General features: G+C 40.8%; 1 protein-coding gene across 2 annotated transcripts; it reads right to left on the bottom strand.

The window, feature by feature from the left end:
• Window positions 1-37: 37 nt before the first annotated feature.
• On the bottom strand, window positions 38-27,196 carry il21r.1 (interleukin 21 receptor, tandem duplicate 1). 2 transcript variants are annotated; one of them, XM_024390260.2, is made up of 9 exons: window positions 26,978-27,196; window positions 15,898-16,013; window positions 15,372-15,480; window positions 14,970-15,157; window positions 14,460-14,599; window positions 14,180-14,351; window positions 13,946-14,027; window positions 13,200-13,293; window positions 38-1,379 (listed from the first exon to the last, which is right to left on the bottom strand). In XM_024390260.2, exons 2-9 carry the CDS (start codon window positions 15,953-15,955, stop codon window positions 678-680), a joined length of 1,545 nt encoding a protein of 514 aa, XP_024246028.1. In that variant the 5' UTR covers window positions 15,956-16,013; window positions 26,978-27,196; the 3' UTR covers window positions 38-677. The 2 variants fall into 2 exon arrangements, with proteins under 2 accessions (XP_024246028.1, XP_024246030.1); XM_024390262.2 differs by lacking the exon at window positions 26,978-27,196 and adding an exon at window positions 16,324-16,549.

Raw genomic sequence — 27,196 nt, 5'->3', positions numbered from 1 at the left:
TTCATAGACAGCGCTATTGATGCAAGGAATGACCATCCAATATATCAACATTTTAAGCATATTTTGAGGCTGTACAGTTTTTGTTTCCACTTACAATGTTTACAAACATTGGAGTAAAACAAGCTTATATTTTGTCTTCTGATTGGGTATGACAGTTGAATTAAGCTCATGAGGCATTTAAAGTTATACTCTTCAAGAATAAATTAGTTTATATAATTCATTTATAAGTCAAAAAATGGATGTAGCAACTGTGGATTATCCCTTTAAAGATTTAACAAGTGATTGAAAATGAATGCAAACTCAACTGGATCCATTGTCACAAACATAAGAAACATTAGGTGACAAACATGATATAAAAACAATACCCTTTCCACATGGGAAAATGCATGAGAAATGAAGCCGTAAAAAATGATTAATTTACATGAAGGCCAAAATCTAGGTCTGGGAAGGCCAAAATGAGTAATATACATCTATTTACATAATGCAACATGACAACTATTGTCAAACAATATTATTGTATTACTACGACAAACAATTTTTATGTTGGGAAGAAATCATTTCTACTCCACTTTGAAAAAAAAACATGACAATATGAACAATATACCTATGCCAGGGAAAGTAAGGAATTTTACAAATATGCTGAAACACTGTCAGTGACACAGGAGATGAGGGAGAACTCACATCGTCCTGTTCTGTCCTGAGTTGGTTGTGTCCTCTTGCATAGTGTTACCCGTCACCCACTGTTTGACATATTCAGAAGGGGAACTGCCTACCCCACTCAGTAAAGCAGAGTCTATCTGCTTCTCAGACTCAAAGTTAGTGTTCACAGGACTGCTACAGTCAGACTCAACAAAGACTCCACTGTCAATGGTGTCCACACTGTCCAGATCCAGCACCATAGGAGGGTAGCCGTCCTCTGAGTCCAATGAAATCTGCTCTGGTTGATAGTTGCAGGCCTGTAGCTGGAACTGCCACTTCATAGCAGGCAGGCCCGTTGATGCCCGTCTTCCACTCTGCCCAGATAACCCTCCTTCCTCTTCTGCCCCAGCACCAAGAGGGCCCTCTGCCTCAGTGTCGATACCTCCTCTGCTGCCTCCAGTATATTGGGAGAAGCTTTCCCCACCTTGGTTGCACCTGTATGTCACCCAAGAACTCCCTGACAAAGCTCCTTCCTCCCCAGACACCATCACAGTATTGATGGAGACGTGTCCAGCAGAGTGACAGGTGCCCTGGTCCCCACTGCTGCTGCTGCTGTCTTCCTCCACACTCAGCCTGGACAGCCCGAGGATGTCTAGTTGCTTCTCAGTCATCCTCTGTGTAGGTGGGTTTTTCTCCAAGGGATCCAGCTCACTGAAGATGAAGACAGGTCCAACCCATTTCTGCAAAATATAATGAAAAAATGGATGATTAAGGAGCAATAGGTACTTCAAACATAAAGATATAAAACTGTATTTTTAGGTGAAGAATCAACAACAAGTGGGACACAATCATGAAGTGGAACGACATTTATTGGATATTTCAAAAAAATTTAACAAATCAAAAACTGAAAAATTGGGCGTGCAAAATTATTCAGCCCCTTTACTTTCAGTGCAGCAAACTCTCTCCAGAAGTTCAGTGAGGATCTCTGAATGATCCAATGTTGACCTAAATGACTAATGATGATAAATACAATCCACCTGTGTGTAATCAAGTCTCCATATAAATGCACCTGCACTGTGATAGTCTCAGAGGTCCGTTAAAAGCGCAGAGAGCATCATGAAGAACAAGGAACACACCAGGCAGGTCCGAGATACTGTTGTGAAGAAGTTTAAAGCCGGATTTGGATACAAAAAGATTTCCAAGCTTTAAACATCCCAAGGAGCACTGTGCAAGCGATAATATTGAAATGGAAGGAGTATCAGACCACTGCAAATCTACCAAGACCTGGCCGTCCCTCTAAACTTTCAGCTCATACAAGGAGAAGACTGATCAGAGATGCAGCCAAGAGGCCCATGATCACTCTGGATGAACTGCAGAGATCTACAGCTGAGGTGGGAGACTCTGTCCATAGGACAACAATCAGTCGTATATTGCACAAATCTGGCCTTTATGGAAGAGTGGCAAGAAGAAAGCCATTTCTTAAAGATATCCATAAAAAGTGTTGTTTAAAGTTTGCCACAAGCCACCTGGGAGACACACCAAACATGTGGAAGAAGGTGCTCTGGTCAGATGAAAACAAAATTGAACTTTTTTGGCAACAATGCAAAACGTTATGTTTGGCGTAAAAGCAACACAGCTCATCACAATGAACACACCATCCCCACTGTCAAACATGGTGGTGGCAGCATCATGGTTTGGGCCTGCTTTTCTTCAGCAGGGACAGGGAAGATGGTTAAAATTGATGGGAAGATGGATGGAGCCAAATACAGGACCATTCTGGAAGAAAACCTGATGGAGTTTGCAAAAGACCTGAGACTGGGACGGAGATTTGTCTTCCAACAAGACAATGATCCAAAACATAAAGCAAAATCTACAATGGAATGGTTCAAAAATAAACATATCCAGGTGTTAGAATGGCCAAGTCAAAGTCCAGACCTGAATCCAATCGAGAATCTGTGGAAAGAACTGAAAACTGCTGTTCACAAATGCTCTCCATCCAACCTCACTGAGCTCGAGCTGTTTTGCAAGGAGGAATGGGAAAAAATTTCAGTCTCTCGATGTGCAAAACTGATAGACATACCCCAAGCGACTTACAGCTGTAATCACAGCAAAAGGTGGTGCTACAAAGTATTAACTTAAGGGGGCTGAATAATTTTGCACGCCCAATTTTTCAGTTTTTGATTTGTTAAAAAAGTTTGAAATATCCAATAAATGTCGTTCCACTTCATGATTGTATCCCACTTGTTGTTGATTCTTCACAAAAAAATACAGTTTTATATCTTTATGTTTGAAGCCTGAAATGTGGCAAAAGGTCGCAAAGTTCAAGGGGGGCGAATACTTTCGCATGGCACTGTGTGTATATATATATATATATATATATACTGTTTAAACAGCATGCCATTTAGCAGACGCGTTTATCCAAAGCGACTTAGTCATGCATCCTTACATTTTTCACGTATTGGTGGTCCCGGGAAAAGAACCCACTACCCTGGCGTTTGCAAGCGCCATGCTCCACCAACTGAGCTACACTTGAATGCAAAAGGTTGAATGAGAGCTTATCACTGTTATTGGTAGCAGGTCATGGTAACCTCGGTCGTCAATATGAAGATCACAGAAAGAATTACCTTTTTTATTTTTTAACATTTAGAAATGTTTATGAAACTGGTGGTAGTTATTTTGTACAACTATGAACCCTTCTAGAACAAGATGTTTCCCACAGATATGCATGGACAAGCTTTTTCACCAGAATACCTTATCTGGGTGAAGAGCAATTCAGCAGAATCTATTCACCGTTTTTCATCTGAAAAGACAGCAGTAAGTGGCCATACTGCACCACTAACAGCTGTCAGAGAGCTAAAGAGAGAGGGCATTTAAAAACATCTACCTGACTGTGCTTATCATATATTGACAAAATGCTTTCTTTAAAAAAAATATATAATTTGCTGTGAGGTTATTTTTATACTATATGATCAGGGACTTTATGTGCGTTCATCACTGACATTGAGCTTATGCTATAAGACAGCATAGTTAGTACAGCTATGTCATGCTCCTCAACTATAACCAAACCCTGTGGACATTCTCATGACTATGAACTTCTCACAGAACATCTGTACAGGTCAGAGAAATGTATACTGCTTAGTAAAAGGGCAACATAGAGTAAGTACATCCTTTATAAAAACGGATTAGTTTAGGTTTACATTAGGTTGATCAGGAATACGATCTAATGTGTCTCGTGTGTAGCAGAAAAGTGAAGACACCAATCTACAGTTCTTGTAGTGCGTGCAAGATCAGTGTCTTATCTCTGTGGGCTGCTGCAAGAGGATGTTTTCACAGGTTCCAGTAACTCTGGTTTATCTTTCATTAGCTTTTTCCTGCCTACTAAATCTTCTGAAATGATGTGACTGTCATGGACATGGCCATAATTACATATGAGGACTCCGAAGCAATTTCAGAGGGTAGCCCCAAATGGGACTCAAACCCAGGTCCAGCGACTGTCAAGCCAACACCTTAACTAATACACCAAGAGGTGTTGGGTTAAGGTCACTACATTACCTTTAGGAGAGGGTGTCTCCACGCATCTCAAAACCAAATTCCTCACGTGTACACTGCTTTCTGATGGCCGCCCTTGCTCCATCCCACTTCTGACACCAATGTAGCCCCACTCGAACATATGTAACAGTATAACTTTAAACCGTCCCCTCGCCCATACCCGGGCGCAAACCAGGGACCCTCTGCACACATCAACAACAGTCACCCACCAAGCATCGTTACCCATCGCTCCACAAAAGCCGCGGCCCTTGCAGAGCAAGGGGAACCACTACTTCAAGGTCTCAGAACAAGTGACGTCACCGATTGAAACGCTATTTAGCGCGCACCGCTAACTAAGCTAGCCGTTTCACATCCGTTACACATAGGTCCAGCGACTGTCAAGTCAACACCTTAACTGTTACCATTAGGGCTCCCGAGTTGTGCAGTGGTTTATGGCACTGCATCTCAGTGCTAAAGGCGTCACTACAGACTCTGGTTAGATTTCAGGCTGTATCACACCCGGCCGTGACTGGGAGTCCCATAGGGCGGTGCACAATTGGCCCAGTTTCGGTCCAAACCTTTTGGCTAGGTTTTGGGTTAAGGTTGCTACAATATAGTTTGTACACAATAAAGAAACTCAATTATGAGTCTAAATATATCTAAATATTTCTCCCAGCGTTGATCAAAATTGATAGAGAATGGCGATTGCAACACCAGGGTTATGGGTTCGATACTCACGGGGGACCAGTACGGAGGAGAAAAACAAGTATGAAATTGTATTCACTCACTACTGTAAATCGCTCTGGATAAGAGCTTCTGCTAAATGACAGAATTGAAGACGATTGTATTCTCTTTGCCAACGATTAGTGAATAGTTTTCAGTTCACCTTCGTCCCCTGGATATTACTTTTTAGTAGCACATGCACCACTCTCTTAATTAACTCCACCCTCTCGCGAACAGGCTGGGGCCGTGAAACGAGCTACCCAAGCTCAGAGTCGGCTCAGTTGAGTAGGCAAAAATGGAGATGCTGCTCGGCTTCTGACAGTGTTTGCGAGATGCCGGACAAAAGGCGATTTTGAAACCGTCCCGCGACTCCTGCCGTGTCTACAGACATCCCCCAAACAAACAAAAAACGACTCTCGGAGAATGAGAGCACAACGGGTAAATAGACAGTCAGGCAGGTGGCTAGCTGTTGGTAGAGACTTCTATTGCAGTAACTTTGAAGGGTCCATGCTATTCGGAATCCTTGGGACGTCCCTAACGCATTATAGCTGAAATGTAAAATAGTTACGGTAAGGATTAGGTAAGGTTTTGGTAGGGGTGGGGGTTAGGGTTAGGGTGGATAGCACTAAGCAACGTTGAAGTGCTCTGGCTAGTATTATTTAGTCAGATAGAAGGATGAAGTAAGAAGCTAAACGGAGCATACCTCAGCAGGAGCAACATACAGGCTTCTAGGTTATCATAATAACTTTGCTTTACAGAGAGTTTGCTACTGAGACATTGGTGTGGTGATCGAGGCTGAGGCAGGCTGCAATGCATGCAGGAGGAAGCAGAGGAGAGAGAGGAAGCTAGCAGAGAGGTTAGTACAGTGGTTCATTGGGGGTCTCTGCCCCATATTTGTACTAGTCTTATCAAACAAGGTAGGAACTTAAAAAGAAGATATGTTTCAATATGATCATCTCGACATGGCGTACATTAAAATGCAATTGAAATGCAAACAATACAGTTGTAAAAATTGAATACTTTTCCGTTTATATCAGTGAATTACCAACTTTTATGTACCACTACATCACTGATATTAATACAGAATCATAAGTAATATTCTAATAATTAATGTGAATGTGATAATATGATTATCTGTGTGCAGTGGTGGAAAAACTACCCAATTGTAATACTCGAGTAAAAGTAAAGATACCTTAATATCAAATGACTCAACTAAAGGTGAAAGTCACCCAGTAAAATACTACTTGAATAAAAGTCTAAAAGTATTTGGTTTTAAATATACTTAAGTATCAAAAATACATGTAATTTCTCAAATAAGTATCAAAAGTATAAATAATTTAAAATTCCTTATTTTACACAAACTAGAAGGTACAATTTTCGAATTTTTAAATGTATTTTTGGATAGTCAGAGGTACACTCCAACACTCAGACATAATTTACAAATGAAGCATGTGTGTTTAGTGAGTCCACCAGATCAGAGGCAGCAGGGATGACCAGGGATGTTCTCTTGATAAGTGCTTGAATTGGACCATTTTCCTTCCCTGCTAAGCTTACAAAATGTAACTTTTGGGTGTCAAGGAACATTTTTAAAAGTACATTGTCTTTCAGAATGTAGTGGAGTAAAAATAAGTTTAAAAAAATATAAATAGTAAAGTACAGATACCCCCAAAAGCGACTTAAGTAGTACTTTAAACTATTTGTACTTGAGTACTTTACACCACTGTCTGTGTGCTCCAGTTGGATATCTGTTTATGCGGAGCTTGATTCGTAATGCCTAGGAATACAAAAGTGAACACTATCCACTGAGTGTACAAAACATTTGGAACACCTGCTCTTTCCATGACAGACTGACCAGGTGAAAGCTATGATCCCTTATTGATGTAACATGTTGAATCCACTTCAATCAATGAAGGTGAAAGAGAGGAGACAGGTTAAGGAAGCCTCGTGACAATTGAGACTTGGATTGTGTATGTGTGCCATTCAGAGGGTGAATGGGCAAGACAAAATATTTTAAGTGCGGGGTATGGTAGTAGGTGCCAGGCACACTGGTTTGAGTATGTCAAGAACTGCAACGCTGCTGGGTTTTTCACGGTCAACAGTTTCCCGTGTGTATCAAGAATGGTCCACCACTCAAAGGACATCCAGCCAATATGACACAAGTCTGTGTAGCATTGGATTGCATTTGACACCTTGTAGTCCCGACAAATTGAGGCTGTTGTGGGGACAAAAGGGGGTACAACTCAATATTAGGATGGTGTTCCTAATGTTTTACAAACTCAGTGTTTGCAATTTGAGGAAAGCGATATCTACAGTATGTAAAGGGTTGATGATTTAATGATTGTATCATTACAAATGACTGAACAATCGCTGATGCTACGTGTCAGTGAGAATCATGTCTCATATTTCCCCCTTTCAGGGGTATAACATTACAACTGTATTGCTAATAGGCTATCTGTTTGTAGATCGATTGAGGTGAATGAACCTACAGCAGCCACGGTGATAGAAATGCAGTAAATAAGCTTCAACTTCAAAAAACATATCTGACCCCACTTTAACTCAAACCTAGTTACGACCCTGGTCATGGACACATCTTGGAGTCTTTTTCTGAGATTTTTCTCAAGATAATTTCAAAGGACAGCTTGCAAGATTGTGGTTGAGCTACTGGTGTTCTGCCAGACTCTCTGCAACCACAGAGGAAGTAAAATATTTCAGCGCTCTTTGCAAATACTTGCATTTTCACAATTTTATGTGAAAAGATTATTTACATCTACCCATAAATTATTTATCATCTATTTGTTTTTGTGTGTGTGTGTGTGTGTGTGTAATAGTTATACTCTGGATGATATGAAAAGGGATCTTTTGGACTGATGTCAGAACAAGTCCACATTGTGCCCCACCAAAGCCCAGCCCAGTACAAATTGATAATGGCATTCTGAATAGGCACTTGTTTTGACACCATGGGTTGTTCACTGACTTCAGACAGAGAATCTGTCTCTCTCTACAATTCTTTCAATGTTGGCCAATCTCAAAATATTTTATTTTTATGCAATGCTTTCATTTTCCCATGGACATCACTTCCCCCTACTGGATGTTGATGTAACTGTAGTTGAGAAACCAGCTGGGGCCTCATTTATCAAAGGTGCATATGCACAAAAAAAGACTCTTGAGTGCGCCACAATGGAATTGAAATAATGGTCAGCTAATAAAAACATAGCCTAATGTTAAAACAGATTAATTTGCCGTCGGCAAGGAGATAGCAGCTTGTAGACTATGTTTCTTTGACATTTATTAATATGGGCTTGAATCATAATTGTATTTGGAGGTGGGATGGAGACATGTTAGCTGGGTGGGGTCGGGGGAATGGGAGGATGGGGGTGGTTTTTGGAGGCGGGATGGAGACATGTTAGCTGGGTGGGGTCGGGGGAATGGGAGGATGGGGGTGGTTTTTGGAGGCCCACTTATTTTTTGTTTTCTTTTCTTCTACATTCTGAATATATTATTACTTAAACTGTGATATGATACAAATTATGTTTTGTTTTTTTCTGGAGTGGCAGTCCACAGGTACAACACAAAAATATGTGTGAAATAATGAATGGGAAACATGATATGAACAGAATATTAAATTATATGAATTTGAATATTGTACCTGTAGATCCACCCCAATGGAAAAAAAAGACAACAACAAAAAGAAGTGGTCAAAAAACAAAAAGAGTAGACCTGGTTTGTATGAATGTTGAGGCTTGGGGACTGGGGTAGACCTGTTTTATATGAGTGCGCCCATGGATTTACTTTATGAGTAATGGGGTGTAGGGATACACAAGGCTCATACAGCTAATGGATCTGGATGGATGTCTATTTGCCTATTCAAATCCTTTCTGGCAGCAAGTTTGTGGTAGGAATAAAAGTGAATGGGGTTTGGGCACATGTGTTATACCACTGTATTATGAGTTGATCTATGAAATTATTAGCGGAATACTTGGGGAATACAGGCCTAGCTTTAACCTAGCCTTAGTTAAACGAGCGGATGTTCGGCGTAATCAGCGGACTTCCCTACTAACGGGCCCTTCGGTACGCTCCATATCGGTGATGGAAGGTGGGGTACACTGGTACTTCAATGGTCTAGGCAAAGTGGGGAAAAGGGCTGAGATAAGCCAGTAACAGGGATGAGGTATTTTGGCAAAGGAACTGTGGTCCAGGGGTAAGAAATAGGGCTTATATGGCTAGGATACAGGTGCATCCGGACTAAATTGTATCAATATTAGGGTATTGGCATGTGGGTCTTAGGGTAAGGGCATTGGGGTAACAGGGCTGGGGTGTGTGGGTAATTGGGTGTAGGGTTAGTGGGTTGAGGTACATAGATATCGGGGCTTAGCAATAGGGGTTCATGTCTGTTCATTTTATTATAGGCATAGCATTGTATGTTTCCAATAAAACCTAATGTTTCACATACATTGCCTTCAGAAAATATTCATACCCTTTGATACAGCCTGAATTCAAAATGGATAACATATGTTATACTCACCCATCTACACATAATGCCTCAATAATGACAAAGTGAAAACACATTTTCATATATTTTTGATTAAAAAAATAAAAACATAAATATCTCATTTACACTCCTGAGTCAATACTGTAATCGCCACCAAAGGTGCTTCTATCATCAGGGGCCTCATTTATCAACTGTGCATACATGATCAACTGTGTGATTGTAGCTGTGAGTCTTTCTGGGCAAGTCTCTAAGATCTTTCCACACTTGGATTGTGCAACATCTTCCCATTATTATTTTCAAAATTCTTTAAACACTCTTAACTGTAGGCAATTAAGGTCACAGTTATGAAAACGTAGGACACTAAAGAGGCCTTTCTACTGACTCTGTAAAACACCAAAAGAAAGATGCCCAGGGTCCCTGCTCATCTGCATGAATGTGCCTTAGGCATGCTGCAAGGAGGTATGAGGACTGCAGATGTGGCCAGGGCAATAAATTACAATGTCCGTACTGTGAGACGCCTAAGACAGCGCTACAGGGAGACAGGATGGACAGCTGATCGTCCTCGCAGTGGCAGACCACGTGTAATAACAACTGCACAAGATCGGTACATCCAAACATTACACCTGCGGGACAGGTACAGGATGGCAACAAAAACTGCCCGAGTTACACCAGGAACGCACAATCCGTCCATCAGTGCTCAGACTAGGCTGAGAGAGGCTAGACTGAGGGCTTGTAGGCCTTTTGTAAGGCAGGTCCTCACCAAACACCACCGGCAACAACGTCACCTATGAGCACAAATCCACCTTAGCTGGACCAGACAGGACTGGCAAAAAGTGCTTTTCACTGACGAGTTGCTGTTTCGTCTCACCAGGGGTGATGGTTGGATTCACATTTATCGTCAAAGGAATGAGTGATACACCGAGGCCTGTACTCTGGAGCGGGATCGATTTGGAGGTGGAGGGTCCGTCATGGTCTGGGGCGGTGTGTCACAGCATCATCGGACTGAGCTTTTTGTCATTGTAGGCAATCTTAACGCTGTGCATGACGGACCCTCCTGGCATGACCCTCCAGCATGACAATGCCACCAGCCATACTGCTCGTTCTGTGCGTGATTTCCGGCAAAACAGGAATGTTAAGTGTTCTGCCATGGCCAGCAAAGAGCACGGATCTCAATCCCATTGAGCACGTCTGGGACCTGTTGGATCGGAGGGTGAGGGCTAGGGCCATTCCCCCCAGAAATGTCTGGGAACTTGCAGGTGTCTTCGTGGAAGAGTGGGGTAACATCTCACAGCAAAAACTGGCAAATTTGGTGCAGTCCATGAGGAGGAGATGCACTGCAGTACTTAATGCAGCTGGTGGCCACACCAGATACTGACTTTTACTTTTGAGTTTCTCAGTTGTTGAATCTTGTTATGTTCATACAAATATTTACAAGTTAAGATTACTGCAGTTGACAGTTTAATTATAGTCAGGGGTGAAAGTAAACTGACATGGTCCGGTACAGATTACCAGCAAAATAAATAGTGGCATTATGCCATACCGGTAAAACATGAGCCCATCACAATAATTTAAATGAAGATGGCCAGAAAACTGTAGGCTATTACACCACAGTTTATCGTTGCCGCCTGTCAGTCGCAATAGAAATGAGCGAATTTTCTTTGCTCCAAAATACTGTGTGGTTCGATGTGAACAATGACATTTTGCCAAGGCAGAGATGACTGGCCGAGACCGAGACACGCGTGGGCAGCAAGACGCATCAGGCTACAAGAGTAGACCTTTTATGACAATCACTTTGTCATTGCACTGTTTGGTGTTTTGTAGCATAACAGATGTCTCTTTCCATTTTCAAATGGCGGGTGCACAGTGCACTGTTTGGATGCTGGGATTATGTTTGTGGACAAACGTGCGCAAGTAGCCTACTTTTTTGAAGAAATTGGCTACAGATCTTCATGCGAATCAAAGAATCCGCATAAAACAAATATGCGCATTGTGAAAACCAGAGATGTTTCCATCAAATTGACTTGTTGTATATAAAAGGATGTGCGTGATGGTGTAGTGCACATACAAATAAGTTTAAAAGTTTCCATCGCATTTTCAACTCATGGTTATTCTCACAAAATAATTTGCGTGATAATTTTTGTCAGGTAGCCGAGCGGTTAAGAGCGTTGGTTCAAATCCCCTAAATCTACTATTTGAAAAATCGGTCGATGTACCCTTGAACAACGCACTTAACCCTAATTGCTCATGTAAATCACTCTGGATAAGAGTGTCTGCTAAATGCCAAAAATGTAAATATAGTGTGCCCTCTCTGGTATTGATACGTGCGATCGAGCACAGGGGTTCCCAAACGTTTTCACTCAGTGCCCCACCCCATCCAACATTGGGGAACATCCCGCGCCCCCCACGTCTATTTCTTTGTGCACATTCATGACACAAACTGTCATAATTTCCTGAAATTCTACACATTTTGTCATGGGTTGCAGAGAGCATTTAGCAGTTTTAAAGCTCATTTTTTTGTAATTATATACATTTTGCCATGTCTAATCTGTATGCATGTGATATTTGAGTGACTAGAACATTACTACAAAATACATGGGCTAAAAAACCTAGCAAAAAAAAAACGTTAGCTGACATGGACTTGTTGATATGGACATTTAGAACAAGTTACAAAATACCTCTCTAAGGTATGCAATGACTGACATTACAAGAGGAAAACTGATGATGCAGTACCCATTTCCAAAATCATTCCTTTTGCATTCTACTATTACAGCTTTCAAGAGTAAATTGAAGGCCGGACTGAGTTCCCCCACAGTTGGGATCTACTCACTGCTCTTGCCAGCGTGGTGCTGGCTAGAACGCACGTATAGCCAAAATGAGATTATATGGACAAAAGAGCGAGATTATTAAACAATTGCACTTTCACCACCCTGTGAAGTTAATCATAATATATTTAATCTGTAGTTTAATAAACTAAACTGCATGCTTTCCCATCAAGTCATAGTGGGAGGAACGCACAACACGTAATCGCGTGACACCAAGTTTACTTCGAAATGATGGTATCAATATTTGCACATAAAAGCGTATCCAACGACATTTCTCGCATAATTCATTTTACCGACACAAAAATATCTCACCTTGTCTAGCATATTTTGTTTCGTCGACATTTGTAAACGTTTACTGTTTCCATCAGGCATGTCATTACATTTTTATCTGACGTACTTTACCCGTGTAAAAACGTTGGATACAAACCTGGTTAATCAGACGAAAACATCATGACTGGTTGTATTCATGCCAAATTAAAAGGCAATACATTTTACATTTAAAAATGACGTGTTTTTACTATTCACTAAGCATAGTGCATATGACCCCTTCATAAGAGTGTCAATTGTTTTGTAAATAATACATACAAAGGCAAATCTGAAAAGATAAGTGGTTACCTTTCTGGAATATTTATAAAATACTCATCTAAGGGGAAAATATTTAAATATAACCCTAGCTAACATCTTAGTTTAGATTTCTACCTGTGGTATTTTCCATTGGGGGATGGGGGGTGAACTGCTCTGATGTAATACATAAGCTCAATGTCTACTGAGCATCTACCCACATATGAGTTGAAAGCAAGCCCTTGAAGCCCCTGCAGAGTCATTATAATGCCCCCCTCATATGTGTAGTTGTTGCAGGATTTTATTATGGGATATTATTTTATTATTAAGTCCCATTGCTGGCCATGCTGAAGTTCCCCCTATAGTTAACACCTGCTGGAGGGGTTTAGAACAAGTCCCACAGACACAATGAGTTTTTTTTTTGCCTGTATTTTTACCTTAAAATCCCCTCCATATGTGTGGTAGAGAGGTTTGAAAAAGTCCTCTGGGCTTGGGGAATAGTTCATCAAGTGTAGCCTCTTCAGCCACAATCTGCAGGGAAGAGATGTAGAGGCAAGTGACAAACAGGTTGCTTTCACAAAGGAAATTATATGTGACTGTAATCTATGTGAAAGTGACATAAGCAGAACTATTCAGGTCTTCACAAATACTCTTTTAATTTCTGGGAGGATGGAATTTCTCTTTATGCAGGTGTTATAATGTTTTATAGGGTAAGTGGTGTACTAATAATGTAGGTGCAAACCTAACCACCGCGCTATCATGGATTAGGTTTGGTATAATAATAATATTGTAGAAGCAGCTCTGACTTCCTGTGTCTTCTCACCCCTATATGTACATTGTGTATCTGCAAGTAAAGAGCATCAGCTGTGGTTTCTGTGTATGTGGGAGGTTATGCCAGGAAAGTGTATAGTGTATTCACGCTTTCTATAAAAACACCAAGAGGCTGAACATTTCTAGCCTGGTCGCAGATCAATTTGTGCTTTAGCCAACTGTTGTGTTTGTTCAGGGCATCTGACAAAAGTCAGAGAAGTTGGATGTAGCACATATGATGGTGACCAGGCTAGAACATTTCATTTATTGGCAGACCTGAAGAAATTGAGGATACAAGTTGGTGTCTGATCAAAAATGCTTAGCAAACACAAACAGTTACTGTTACCTGAATGATCATAAATAAGGAACTCACATTTTAAAGAGGCAGCACAGGATCAAACAGAGGAGAATGGTCAGTAAAACGGGCCACTGACACCCTAACTTAGCATTCCCTTCTGTAAAAATACACATAGTGTATAGAAAGAGAGAACATTTTTACTCCATTTCATACATTACTATACCATGAAAAATTAAGTCCCAATCCAATATACCCAGGAAAAGCATGTAACACAGATCAGTTAAATCTAAACTTGCTGCATTCATGTACCTGTAGTCCTCCATTCTACAGTGGAGCTCCATTCACTCCAGGGACCTTGGTAGTTACACACAGGGTTCACTGAGGCCTGAACATTTGCCACATACTCAGTTCCTGGTTGCAGTTGAAGGCTGCTTAGCACTAGGTACCTCTGGTCTTGTCTTACAGGGTAATAGACTGGATCCTGTAGGTCAAAAGAAAAACTTATATTTAACAGTTTGGGGGACCTGGTATTTCACATACTGTAATATTTGATTGGAAACATGTAACATTGTAAATATATTTTGTTTACCTTTAAATAGTTATGTGTTGTAATCTGCACCCTGTACATTAATAATTTATCAAGGTAAATGTTTTCATCCATCTGCCAAGTGATGTTGTAGCTGTCAATGTTCTCTGTCACTTGTACATTGACTGGATACTGCGGCTTCACTATGGATGAAAAGGCAGAGAAGCTTGGGTTGGAACCATTATATGAAAAAGACATGGATTCAAGTGCACAAAGCTCAATCATTTGTACCATATTAGCTTTCAAATGCGGGTGATAGATATATAAGAACCCAAGACACTCAGTCCACATCACACAATAACCCTCATTGTAAAGACTGTTCAACACTGTCATTTCAAAGCTGTGCAAAGTTCAAAACTGCTGAAAAGAATTTGTCACAGCAGAATGGCTGATAAGATGACCTTACTGCTAACAATAGACACTTCTTATTCATGCCATATCTTGTCACTGAATCAGAGGCAATGTTCAGGGGAAAGTACAAACCATCCTAAGACATAGGTCTACTCCACTTACCTAATTTATACAATTTCCAGTCAGTTGAGTCATCTGTTTTCATTTTGTCTTCATTTCCTGTGTGCTTTACTCTTGCAGTGCAAGTAGTGTCAGTGGATATTAACATGAAAAAACCTTCTGGTTGTATTATACACCAGCTTTGTGAGGGTGTTATTTCACAGCTATCATTCACTTGGTCTTCAAAATCTCTGAAAAAAGAGAAGAGTGATTATAATATTCAAATACAGCTTTTGTAAACAAAAAACAAACAACAAAAAATATGAAAAGGTTTATGTAACATTCAGATGTTTTTCTTAAAATGATATGTTTAAACTGTACAGTACATAAATATGTATACATGTGTTCTCTTAAATCTATCGGCGCAAGGCCAGACACACAGCAGTGATAGAGAACAGTGTGTACCTGCACTCTGCCTCAAGGAGAATGGGAGACGAGGGCACTGTGCCTGAGCAGGAACAGTTCAGGGATGTACTGTAGTCTGTGGTGCAGGTGACATTGCAGAAACATGCAACTGTGAATGCAGGAAAAAAGGATGATGTGGTCAGTGTTTTTTATTTTACTAGGCAAGTCAGTTAAGAACAAATTCTTATTTTCATTGACGGCCTAGGAACAGTGGGTTAACTGCCTGTTCAGGGGCAGAACGACAGATTTGTACCTTGTCAGCTCGGGGATTTGAACTTGCAACCTTCCGGTTACTAGTCCAACGCTCTAACCACTAGGCTACCCTGCCGCCCCAGTGTGATGCCAGTGCCATGGTACCCAGACTCATAGTCTATATAAGGCTCTGCTGGTACCCTGATGTGGTAAAACATTTCCTGCTAATCTAACTAATTACTACACATACTAGCTATGTGTTTGAGAAAATGCATAACTTGAAAATCAATACAATATATAGCACAAATAATAGATGAGAAAAAGTTCAACTTACCATATTGAATCAGGTAACACAACACCAGTGAGCTGATTAGCTGTTGTTTCACAGCCATGAGGGCAACAATGGAATGTTCTGCTCGATAACTGAGATCATCAATGGCACCTAAAAGCCTGAAAAACAATACATCACATATGTCCTTATGTTGTTCATTTCTTGAAATAAAATAACTATTACTGGAAGTGTATGAAACAAATATATAGTACTGTATTGGAGTCGAGAAGAAGGAAACAAATTCATTCAAGACTATCACTTTCATGTCAAGCAAAGGTCAAGTCCGGAAATGTAAGCAACAAATGCGTTTACAAAAAACACCAAACCCCACACAAAGAAATCTAACAATGGTAGACAACGCTAACAATAGAATAAAGATATTGTACTTCAATGTTATTCAGAAAAATACTATTCAGATAGTATTCTTACCTTATTGGTTCTGATAGATTCTGCTAACCATGCCACATGGCATCATTGTTCGATTAGTTCTAAAGCCAAGTGAATTCATTCATTTGTGTCACAGACTGTGTGATCAAGTTCAGTCCACAATGACATATCTGACATATTGAAAGTTATCATCTGCTGCAGTGTCACTGAGGATGTGGTTGTTTTGTGGCTACCCTGTGAGCATTGTAGGAGGTCCCTTCCAAACCCTGCTTCTGTTTCGCAACATAATCCATCTGTGAGAACAACGTTTGAGACATACACTATATATATAAAATAGTATGTGGACACTCCTTCAAATGAGTGGATTTGGTTATTTCAGCCACACCCACTGCTGACAGGTGTATAAAATCGAGCACACAGCCATGCAATCTCCATGGGCAAATATTGGCAGTAGAATGGCCCGTACTGAAGAGCTCAGTGACTTTCAATGTGGCACTCTCATAGGAATCCACCTTTCCAACAAGTCAATTCGTCAAATTTCTACTAAGCTACAGTATATGGGATTGTTTCAAGAAGGTCATACCAAGGATCATTTTGCTATTTGATTTAGAATTTTAACAACCATTTGAAGTATAAAAAATATATTTTAAAAATAGTTGATGAAACTTTATTTTTGACCTTACTACTAGATACTCCCCCCCTCCCCCCAAAAATGTGTCTGTCCTACAGTACATCTAAGCGATATAAAGACCGATCAGGAAACATTTGTAATTCAATTGTACATGTATTTAACTACTTATTTCTGGCACTAAACTGTCTCCATATATACAGTACCAGTAAAAAGTTTGGACACACCTACTCATTCAAGGTTTTTTCTTTATTTTTACTATTTTCTACATTGTAGAATAATAGTGAAGACATCAAGTATCAGACACATCATCGACTGTTCAGAGGAGACTGCATGAATTAGGCCTTCATGGTCGAATTGCTGCAAAGAAACCACTACTAAAGGACAACAATTAGAAGAAGAGACTTGCTTGGGCCAAGAAACACAAACAATGGACATTAGACTGCTGGAAATCTGCCCTTTGGTCTGATGAGTCCAAATTTGAGATTCTTGGTTCATATATAGGGCGGAATTTGAGACAGAATATCAAATCATTTCTGGGTAAGAATTATGGACTTAACAGTAATTGTTAAGTGCCATATGTGCGCAAGCAAGCGCTAACTTGTGGGCAACTTTTATTTTGACAGAGAAAGAAAGTCTCCAGACCACCGTTTGGAAAGTCAGTTGATTAATTAATGGGTCATTCCACTAATTCGGTGCCTTTCGAGAAGTAACTGGGTGAAGAAAAAAAAAGTTTTATTTCACAATGTTTATTCTCAACTTCATAAAAAACATGTTTTCCCATCTCGAGAGGTTAAATTTAAAAAACTAAATTACTAAGGGCTAAATAAAGTAACAGGATTGATGATTTCTTCTTAAATCAGCCATGAATCCATTGTGACAGGGGGAATGGAAGCTTGTTGTGTACAACATTGAGTGGCAATTGAATGCAAGCTTCACAATTTTTTTTTTTACGAGGTTCATGGCTAGCCTGTCTGTGTTACAGGGTTGACATGTTATGCCTGACCCACTCACTTTTCCACCAGAAAATTGCCAAAAAGATGATTAGACTATTAGATGTTTCTTTGTTTGTGTTTGGCTCGCACTGTGGCTGCAGCACTGAGAAATGACTAGTTCCTGCAAAGATGCTGGGAAATGCGAGATATGGCTATCACAAGCTAAAATGATGTCATTTCATTTGATATCAGCTACCTCCCATCTTTCCCAAACAGTAGGCTACTACTGTATCTATTTAAATAAAGCTCAATAAATGCAAAAGGAGTGGCAGCCCCACTACTTTAAAAAAAAGATGTAGACAAAAGGCTGGAGAATGTTTTATGTATGAGCCGGTCGCCGGGGGACACGAGTGTATCACCAGCTGGCTATATTAAAATATGTTTGGATGACAAACGACGTCAGGAATAACAATGCCATCTGGCGGACATTTGGGCTGAGGCTTTAGTAGGAGACGGAAAGGGATAACGTGCAAACATTCATTTTGGTTTTAGGGCCTGCTATCAAAATAATGGTAGGAGTTGATTTACAGAAGGTCTTACAAAACAAACAAACAAAGAACAAAAATAAATCTTTGCAAAGAAATAAAAAATCTAACTGATATCAATCCAAAATCTGAATATTGCCTAAGAAATAAGCTATGTGCACTGTGAAGACAATACAGCTTATCCAGATAGAAATACATGTACCTCAGTGGAGGCTCCTCAGAGGAAGAAGAGGAGGACCATCCTCCTCAGTGTATATCATATAATGTCAAATAGTGAAACATTCAAAAGTTAACCTTTTTAGATAAAAAATAAACAAAAAAAATTCACGTCACCAAATAATTGATTACAACACACTTTTTTTGCAATGAAGGTCTCCAGTAATCTCAACAGTACTCTCTGGGGTAGCACCATGGTGTAGCCGGAGGACAGCTAGTTTCCATCCTCCTCTGGGTACATTGACTTCAATACAAAACCTCGGAGTCTCATGGTTCTCACCCCCTTTCATAGACTCATGACAACTTCCGGAGAATGTCCTCCAAACTATCAGAGCCCTTGCAGAATGAACTGACATGTTGTCCACCCAATCAAAGGATCAGATAATTAATCTAGTACTGAAAGCATAAGCTACAGCTAGTTAGCACTGCAGTGCATAACATTGTTTGAGTCAACTACTCACCACGAGAGAAAGACAATTTCTTCAAAAATGAAGGAGATGGAAGACAGGGAGAGAGAAAGCTAGCGACAGTGAGGGAAAAAAGTATTTGATCCCCTGCTGATTTGTATGTTTGCCCACTGACAAAGGAATTATCAGTCTATAATTTGAATGGTAGGTTTATTTGAACAGTGAGAGACAGAATAACAACAAACAAATCCAGAAAAACGCATGTCAAAAATGTTATAAATTGATTAGCATTTTAATGAGGGAAATAAGTATTTGACCCCCTCTCAATCAGAAAGATTTCTGGCTCCCAGGTGTCTTTTATACAGGTAACGAGCTGAGATTAGGAGCACACTCTTAAAGGGAGTGCTCCTAATCTCAGTTTGTTACCTGTATAAAAGACACCTGTCAACAGAAGCAATCAATCAATCAGATTCCAATCTCTCCACCATGGCCAAGACCAAAGAGCTCTCCAAGGATGTCAGGGACAAGATTGTAGACCTACACAAGGCTGGAATGGGCTTCAAGACCATCGCCAAGCAGCTTGGTGAGAAGGTGACAACAGATGATGCGATTATTCGCAAATGGAAGAAACACAAAAGAACTGTCAATCTCCCTTGGCCTGGGGCTCCATGCAAGATCTCACCTCGTGGAGTTGCAATGATCATGAGAATGGTGAGGAATCAGCCCAGAACTACACGGGAGAATCTTGTCAATGATCTTAAGGCAGCTGGGACCATAGTCACCAAGAAAACAATTGGTAACACACTACGCCGTGAAGGACTGAAATCCTGCAGCGCCCACAAGGTCCCCCTGCTCAAGAAAGCACATATACATGCCTGTCTGAAGTTTGCCAATGAACATCTGAATGATTCAGAGGACAACTGGGTGAAAGTGTTGTGGTCAGATGAGACCAAAATGGAGCTCTTTGGCATCAACTCAACTCGCCGTGTTTGGAGGAGGAGGAATGCTGCCTATGACCCCAAGAACCCCATCCGCACCGTCAAACATGGAGGTGGAAACATTATGCTTTGGGGGTGTTTTTCTGCTAAGGGGACAGGGCAACTTCACCGCATCAAAGTCACGATGGACGGAGCCATGTACCGTCAAATCTTGGGTGAGAACCTCCTTCCCTCAGCCAGGGCATTGACAATGGGTCATGGATGGGTCTTCCAGCAAGACAATGACCCAAAACACATGGCCAAGGCAACAAAGGAGTGGCTCAAGAAGAAGCACATTAAGGTCCTGGAGTGGCCTAGCCAGTTTCCAGACCTTAATCCCATAGAACATCTGTGGAGGGAGCTGAAGGTTCAAGTTGCCAAACGTCAGGTTTGAGTTGCCAAACGAAACCTTAATGACTTGGAGAAGATCTGCCAAGAGGAGTGGAACAAAATCCCTCCTGAGATGTGTGCAAACCTGGTGGCCAACTACAAGAAACGTCTGACCTCTGATTGCCAACAAGGGTTTTGCCACCAAGTACTAAGTAATTTTTTGCAGAGGGGTCAAATACTTATTAAAATGAAAATCAATTTATGACATGCGCTTTTCTGGATTTTTTTGTTGTTATTCTGTCTCTCACTGTCCAAATAAACCTACCATTAAACCGCTGTGAAATATATTTTCCATTACACAGAAATATTGTGTTTTCAGCTCATTTGAAGCTGGTGTAGAAACCGAAAGTAAAAGACACAAAAACTAAACATAAATGGGAAGCATAGAAATAGCGCACATAGAACAGATCTACCACTTCTTAGACTTGCTTTCAATGATAATGACAGATCTATAACACACATTTTTATGTGAATTTGGTCAGGTCGCCCAAAATGTTACATATTGCAGCTAGAAAATGCAGCTAGCTAGTTTAGCCTACTCAAACATCCGGCTCAAATAGAGAGGGATGCTATGTTAGCTAGCTGGTTATGGCTATCCAACACTAGATCTCTTCCAAGTCAAGACATTTATTGCCACCGAGGCATGCCAGTGTAACTCCTAAACTGCTTGCTGCACACTGTACTGCATGATTGTAGCGGGTTTACTAACTTGTTAGTTCTAGTAGCTATGTTGACTATGACTATCTAATATGGTGATAACGATGTAGGCTGTGTGTAGAGGTTAGCGGTTATGGTATGAAGATTTGGCTTGGAAAGTTTTTTTCGCTTGGTCACAGAATAGCGCGTAGATGGGAGATATCATGCTGATGAGGCTGCTATGAAGGTGAACTGTGGGGGTGAACAGGGGTGTATTCATTCAGCCGATTCTGTTTAAAACATTTCTTAAACAGAATCCAACGGAACGAAATGGGAAGAAACATACCTGAATGTCCAACATAAACCTTTGTTTGCAACTCTTTGGACTAATGAATCCACCCTAGATCAGCTAGATGCAGGCAAGAGTGTGCAAGGCAGTATTGAATGTGTCACTGTCTGTCACCTTGATTACTCCATTTTTTTCTCTCGACCTGTAGACCTACATTGTAAACTTGCATTTATAGTCTAGGTTGTAGCAACATCATGATGGGTATAGGGAAAATTTGAGTGTCATGTAGTAAGTAGCCTAAATCTATCGATGTTACACTGAGCTGGGTGAATGGAAAAGGAATGACAGTCATCCAATATGCTGAGATAGAAATAAGGCCATGCTAATAAATAAACAAATTGTCCTCCAAAATCTTAAACGGCACCGACCGCCACTGATGAACCTTGGGGCACCCCCTGGGCAACCAACCTGGTGACACACTCCATTAAGTATGATATGTTACAGTATGATTTGTATGGTATGTATTAATTTGTGGATGTCCATCACCCATTTTGTATGATATGTTACGAATGACAATTGGTATGTTACGGATTTGCTAAACGTACAATATGTTACGAATTTGCTCAATGAACTATATGTCTCAAAGTAGCAAAACGTATGATATGTTACGAATTTTGGCTAGGTGGCTAGGAGCTAATGTTAGCTAGACTAGGGGTTAGGATTTAGGTTAAAGGGTTAGGGGGTTACGGTTAGGGGAAGGGTTAAGGTTAGGGTTAGCTAACATGCTAAGTAGTTGCAAAATAACTAAAAAGTAGTAAGCAGTTGAAAAGTTGCTAATCATCTAAAATTGTCTGTTATGAGATTCGAACTCACAACCTTTGGGTTGCTAGTTGTTCACGTTATAGCCTAAACCTATTGATGTTACATTGAGCTGGGTGAATGGAATATGAATGACTGTCATCCAATATGCTGTAATAGAAATAAGGCCATGCTAATAAATAAACAAATCATTCTCCCTAATCTTAAATGGCACTGACCACCACTGATGTACCTTGAGGCACCCCCTGGGCAACCAACCTGGTCTCAGAGTATTGCATTATATTCTGTACACTCCATTTATACTGAACAAAATATATAAACGCAATATGCAAAAATTTCAACGATTTTCCTGCGTTACAGTTCATATAAGGAAAGCCGTCAATTGAAATGAATTCATTAGGCCCTAACCTATGGATTCCACATGACTTGGCAGGGGCACCACCATAGGTGGGTCTGGGAGGGCATAGGTCCACCTTGGGAGCCAGGTCCAGCCAATCAGAATGAGTTCTTCCCCACAAAAGGGCTTTATTACAGACGGAAATACTCCTCAGTTTCATCAGCTGTCTGGGTGGCTGGTCTCAGACGATCCCATAGGTGAAGAAGCTGCATGTGGAGGTCCTGGGCTGGCGTAGTTACATGTGGTCTGCGGTTGTGAGGCTGGTTGAACATACTGCCAAATTCTCTAAAACAACATTGGAGCCGGCTTGTGTTGTGTGACAAAACTGCACATTTTAGAGTGCCTTGTATTGTCCCCAGCACAAGGTGCACCTCTGTAATGATCATGCTGTTTAATCAGCTTCTTGATACGCCACACCTGTCAGGTGGATAGATTATCTTGGAAAAGGAGAAATGCTCACTAACAGGGATGTAATCAAATTTGTGCATTTTTAAGAAATAAGCTTTTTGGAGAACTTTCATTTCAACTCATGAAACATGGGACCAACACTTTACATATTGCATTTATATTTTTGTTCAATATAGTAGATATGTTACATTTCGTATGGTATGTATTAATTTGTGGGTGTCCATCACTCATTTCGTAGGGATATGTTATGAAATACAATAGGTTAAAGGGTTAAGCTTAGGAGAAGGGTTAGCTAAAAGGGTTAAGGTTAGGGTTAGAGGAAGGGTTAGCTAACATGCTAAGTAAACTCAGCAAAAAAGGAACTGTGTTTATTTTCAGCAAACTTAACATATGTAAATATTTGTATGAACATGAGATTTATCAACTGAGACATAAACTGAACAGGTTCTACAGACATGTGACTAACAGAAATTGAATAATGTGTCCCTGAACAAGGGGGGTCCAAATCAAAAGTAACAGTCAGTATCTGGTGTGGCTACCAACTGCATTAAGTACTGCAGTACATCTCCTCCTCATGGACTACACCAGATTTGCCAGTTCTTGCTGTGAGATGTTACCTCTCTCTTCCACTAAGACACCTGCAAGTTCCCAGACATTTCTTGGGGGAATGGCCCTAGCCCTCACCCTCCGATCCAACAGGTCCCAGACATGCTCAATGGGATTGAGATTGGGGCCCTTCGCTGGCCATGGCAGAACACTGACATTCCTGTCTTGCAGGAAATCACGCACAGAACGAGCAGTATGGCTGGTGGCATTGTCATGCTGGAGGGTCATGTCAGGATGAGGATGTCTTCTCTGTAACGCACAGCGTTGAGAATGCCTGCAATGACAACAAGGTCAGTCCGATGATGCTGTAACACACCGCCCCAGACCATGACGGACCCTCCACCTCCAAATCGATCCTGCTCCAGAGTACAGGCCTCGGTGTAACGCGCATTTCTTCGACGATAAACGCGAATCCGACCATCACCCCTGGTGAGACAAAACCGTCACTCGTCAGTGAAGAGCACTTTTGCCAGTCCTGTCTGGTCCAGCGACGTTGGGTTTGTGCCCATAGGCGACGTTGTTGCCTGTGATGTCTGGTGAGGACCTGCCTTACAACAGGCGTACAAGCCCTCAGTCCAGCCTCTCTCAGCCTATTGCGGACAGTCTGAGCACTGATGTAGGGATTGTGCGTTCCTGGTGTAACTCGGGCAGTTGTTGTTGCCATCCTGTACCTGTCCCGCAGATGCGATGTTCAGATGTACTGATCCTGTGCAGGTGTTGTTACACATGGTCTGCCACTGTGAGGACGATCAGCTGTCCGTCCTGTCTCCCTGTAGCGCGGTCTTAGGTGTCTCACAGTACGGACATTGTCATTTATTGCCCTGGCCGCATCTGCAGTCCTCATGCCTCCTTGCAGCATTTCTAAGGCATAGTTCACGCCGATGACCAGGGGCCCTGGGCATCTTTCTTTTTGTGTTTTTCAGAGTCAGTAGAAAGCCCTCTTTTTAGTGTCCTAAGTTTTCATAACTGTGACCTTAATTGCCTACTGTCTGTAAGCTGTTAGTGTCTTAATGTCCGTTCCACAGGTGCATGTTCATTAATTGTTTATGGTTCATAGAACAAGCATGGGAAACAGTGTTAAAACCCTTTACAACGGAGATCTGTGACGTTATTTGGATTTTTACGAATTATCTTTGAAAGACAGTGTCCTGAAAAGGGGACGTTTCTTTTTTTGCTGAGTTTAGTTACAAAGTAGGTCAAAAGTAGTAAGTAGTTGAAAAGTTGGCATTTAGCTAAAATGTCACGTTACATGCCCATCCATCCTCCCCAACCAACCACCCTACTTTCATTTTTTACTTAAGTAACCATATATGTCTTATGTAACCGTACTAAATGTAAAATATCATACTAATTTGGGTATTGCAGATTTACATTTACTATGTTACGTCTAGTCTATGAGACCTGGCTGTGGCAGATGCTCAGTAGAAATTGAGACTATGTAGGCCTACTACATCAGAGCAGTTCTCCCCCAATGGAAAATACCACAGGTTAACTTCTCAATTCAGATGTTTGCTAGGTTTGAAAAAAAATAATGTTCGGTTTAGATTAGTATTTTTGAACTATTCCAGAAATTCAGGCAGGTTTGGGTAACCACTTATATTTTTTGATTTGTATTTTTAATGTATTATTTACCAAATTGCAATGTATTAAGGGGTCATATCCACTATTCTTAGTGAATAGTAAAAACAGGTCATTTAACTGTAAAAATGTATTGCCTTTTAATGTGGCATGAACACAATCAGTCATGATGTTTTCATCTGATTGTCAAACAAATTACTTTAAAAAGTAGACTAGCTGCGCACGTTCATCCACTAAAATAATCCCAACATCCAAACAGTTCATTGTGCACCCGCCATTTGAAGAATGGAAAGAGACGTATGTTACAAACTGCAAAAAGTGTATGTCAATTCGGTGATTGTCATAAAAGGTATATTTTTTTTAGCTCAAATTGATTGATGCGTCTTGCTGCCCACGCCAGTCATCTCTGCCTTGGCAAAATGTCCGTGTTAACTTCGAACCACACGTTTTTAAGACCATAGGCTGATAGGCGGTAATGATGCGACTGATAGGCGGTAATGATACATTGTGGTGTAATAGCCTACAGTTTTCATGCCATCTAATTATTGTGATGCGCTCATGCTTTACCCGTATGTCGTACTGCCACTATTCATTTCGCTGGTACTCTGTACCAGGCAACATCCTAACTTCAACAAGCAGTGCTGAACATGAACCATTAAGACTGTTTTGCATGGCTGATTGGGCTGCACTACGAATCGATAGTAAGCCGGCGACCAGTGCTCTGGCTTTTGTTACTCGCCGACTTGAAGAGTCTTCCTACTGGTTATCATGGTCGTGTCGCCGGCAGGAGCAATGTGGATTTTGTTTTCTCTCACGTGATTTTATTTCAAGTAGAATAGCAGCCTACACAATAAATAACTAATATTAATAACCATCTATATGTGACCTTGATACATGGGAAATAGCTACCTAGTAGCCAATATCCGGGTCACAGTCCAGGTAAGCACACACATACAACGCAAGAAGCAAGCAGTACACCCATCATCAATACTGACAATGTAAAACTATCAGTGAAATACAACTCAGACTCATCCTCTGGCTTCAAAACAGAAGTCCAAACTCTCGCGGTAGTGTATCACAATGTATGATCGTTGCGTGATAAGAAATCGTGGAAGAAAAACATTTCTCAATTAAAACCGTCTAACCACAGAGTTTTTCTGTCTTTATTCTAACCTAAAGCAGAGTGCTTTCGACACATCCACTCCTTTCCGCACGCCCACTACTTTCCTTTTGACACTCGCCTATACTCCAGACGCTATATTGGGATGCAACTACCTCCTCTGTCAGAAGGTTTTATCGGACAGCTAGATATACCTACTCACATTTTGGAAGCTAATAGATTGCATTTAGTTAAACGATGAGCCATAAATTATAATCAGAAGATACTATTGACATGTACATTTATTGACAACAGAATAATTAGCTTAATAACTGCAGATAATGCTGTATTTGAAAATTGCACACCCAATGTAGGCTACTACCCCTTTAAGAGCTAGCGTTGATTTTGTACCCTATGTTGTGACCAAATATGTTGTCTTTTCACACTATTCAAACCCACAATGGAATAAAATGTTTTTGAAGCTCCCTTAGCCTAAAGATCACATATGGCAAACAAACAATCTAAACATTGTGTCAGTACAAAACTCCACGTATATTTTGTAATGTCTGTGGATCCTTCATAATCGCTAATGTTTTTACAGCACATGTTTTGGGGTGGGTATAATTTGTGGAACGTTCCAACAGGAATCCGTTCCAAAAACTTCGTAAATAACAAGGTTGCCAACAAACAACGCATACAGAGTCGTATAACAGTAGAATGAGATACCGGGTAGGGAGTGAGCTATGTAATTACGTTTTTCACTCACCACGTTTATTCGGGAAAAATGTCTCTTCGTTCTGGTAGCCTCCACCATTTCTCATTCGTTGGTTTAGTTATTATTTCCGGTGTTCCTGCATTTGCGGGTGAACTCTGTTGCGCCTCAATTGGGGAATCGTTGTGGTTGAAATGTAACTAATGACCGCAAGCCCCAGTATTTTATTAGCTAGGTGGCTTGTACACAATTGTTACCGATGATACTGTATAT

The sequence above is a fragment of the Oncorhynchus tshawytscha genome, linkage group LG09 (assembly GCF_018296145.1).
Source record: "Oncorhynchus tshawytscha isolate Ot180627B linkage group LG09, Otsh_v2.0, whole genome shotgun sequence".
Classification (NCBI taxonomy): Eukaryota; Metazoa; Chordata; class Actinopteri; order Salmoniformes; family Salmonidae; genus Oncorhynchus; species Oncorhynchus tshawytscha.
The sequence above is the reverse complement of the archived record's forward strand: the minus strand, read 5'-3'. Positions and strand labels throughout refer to the sequence as shown.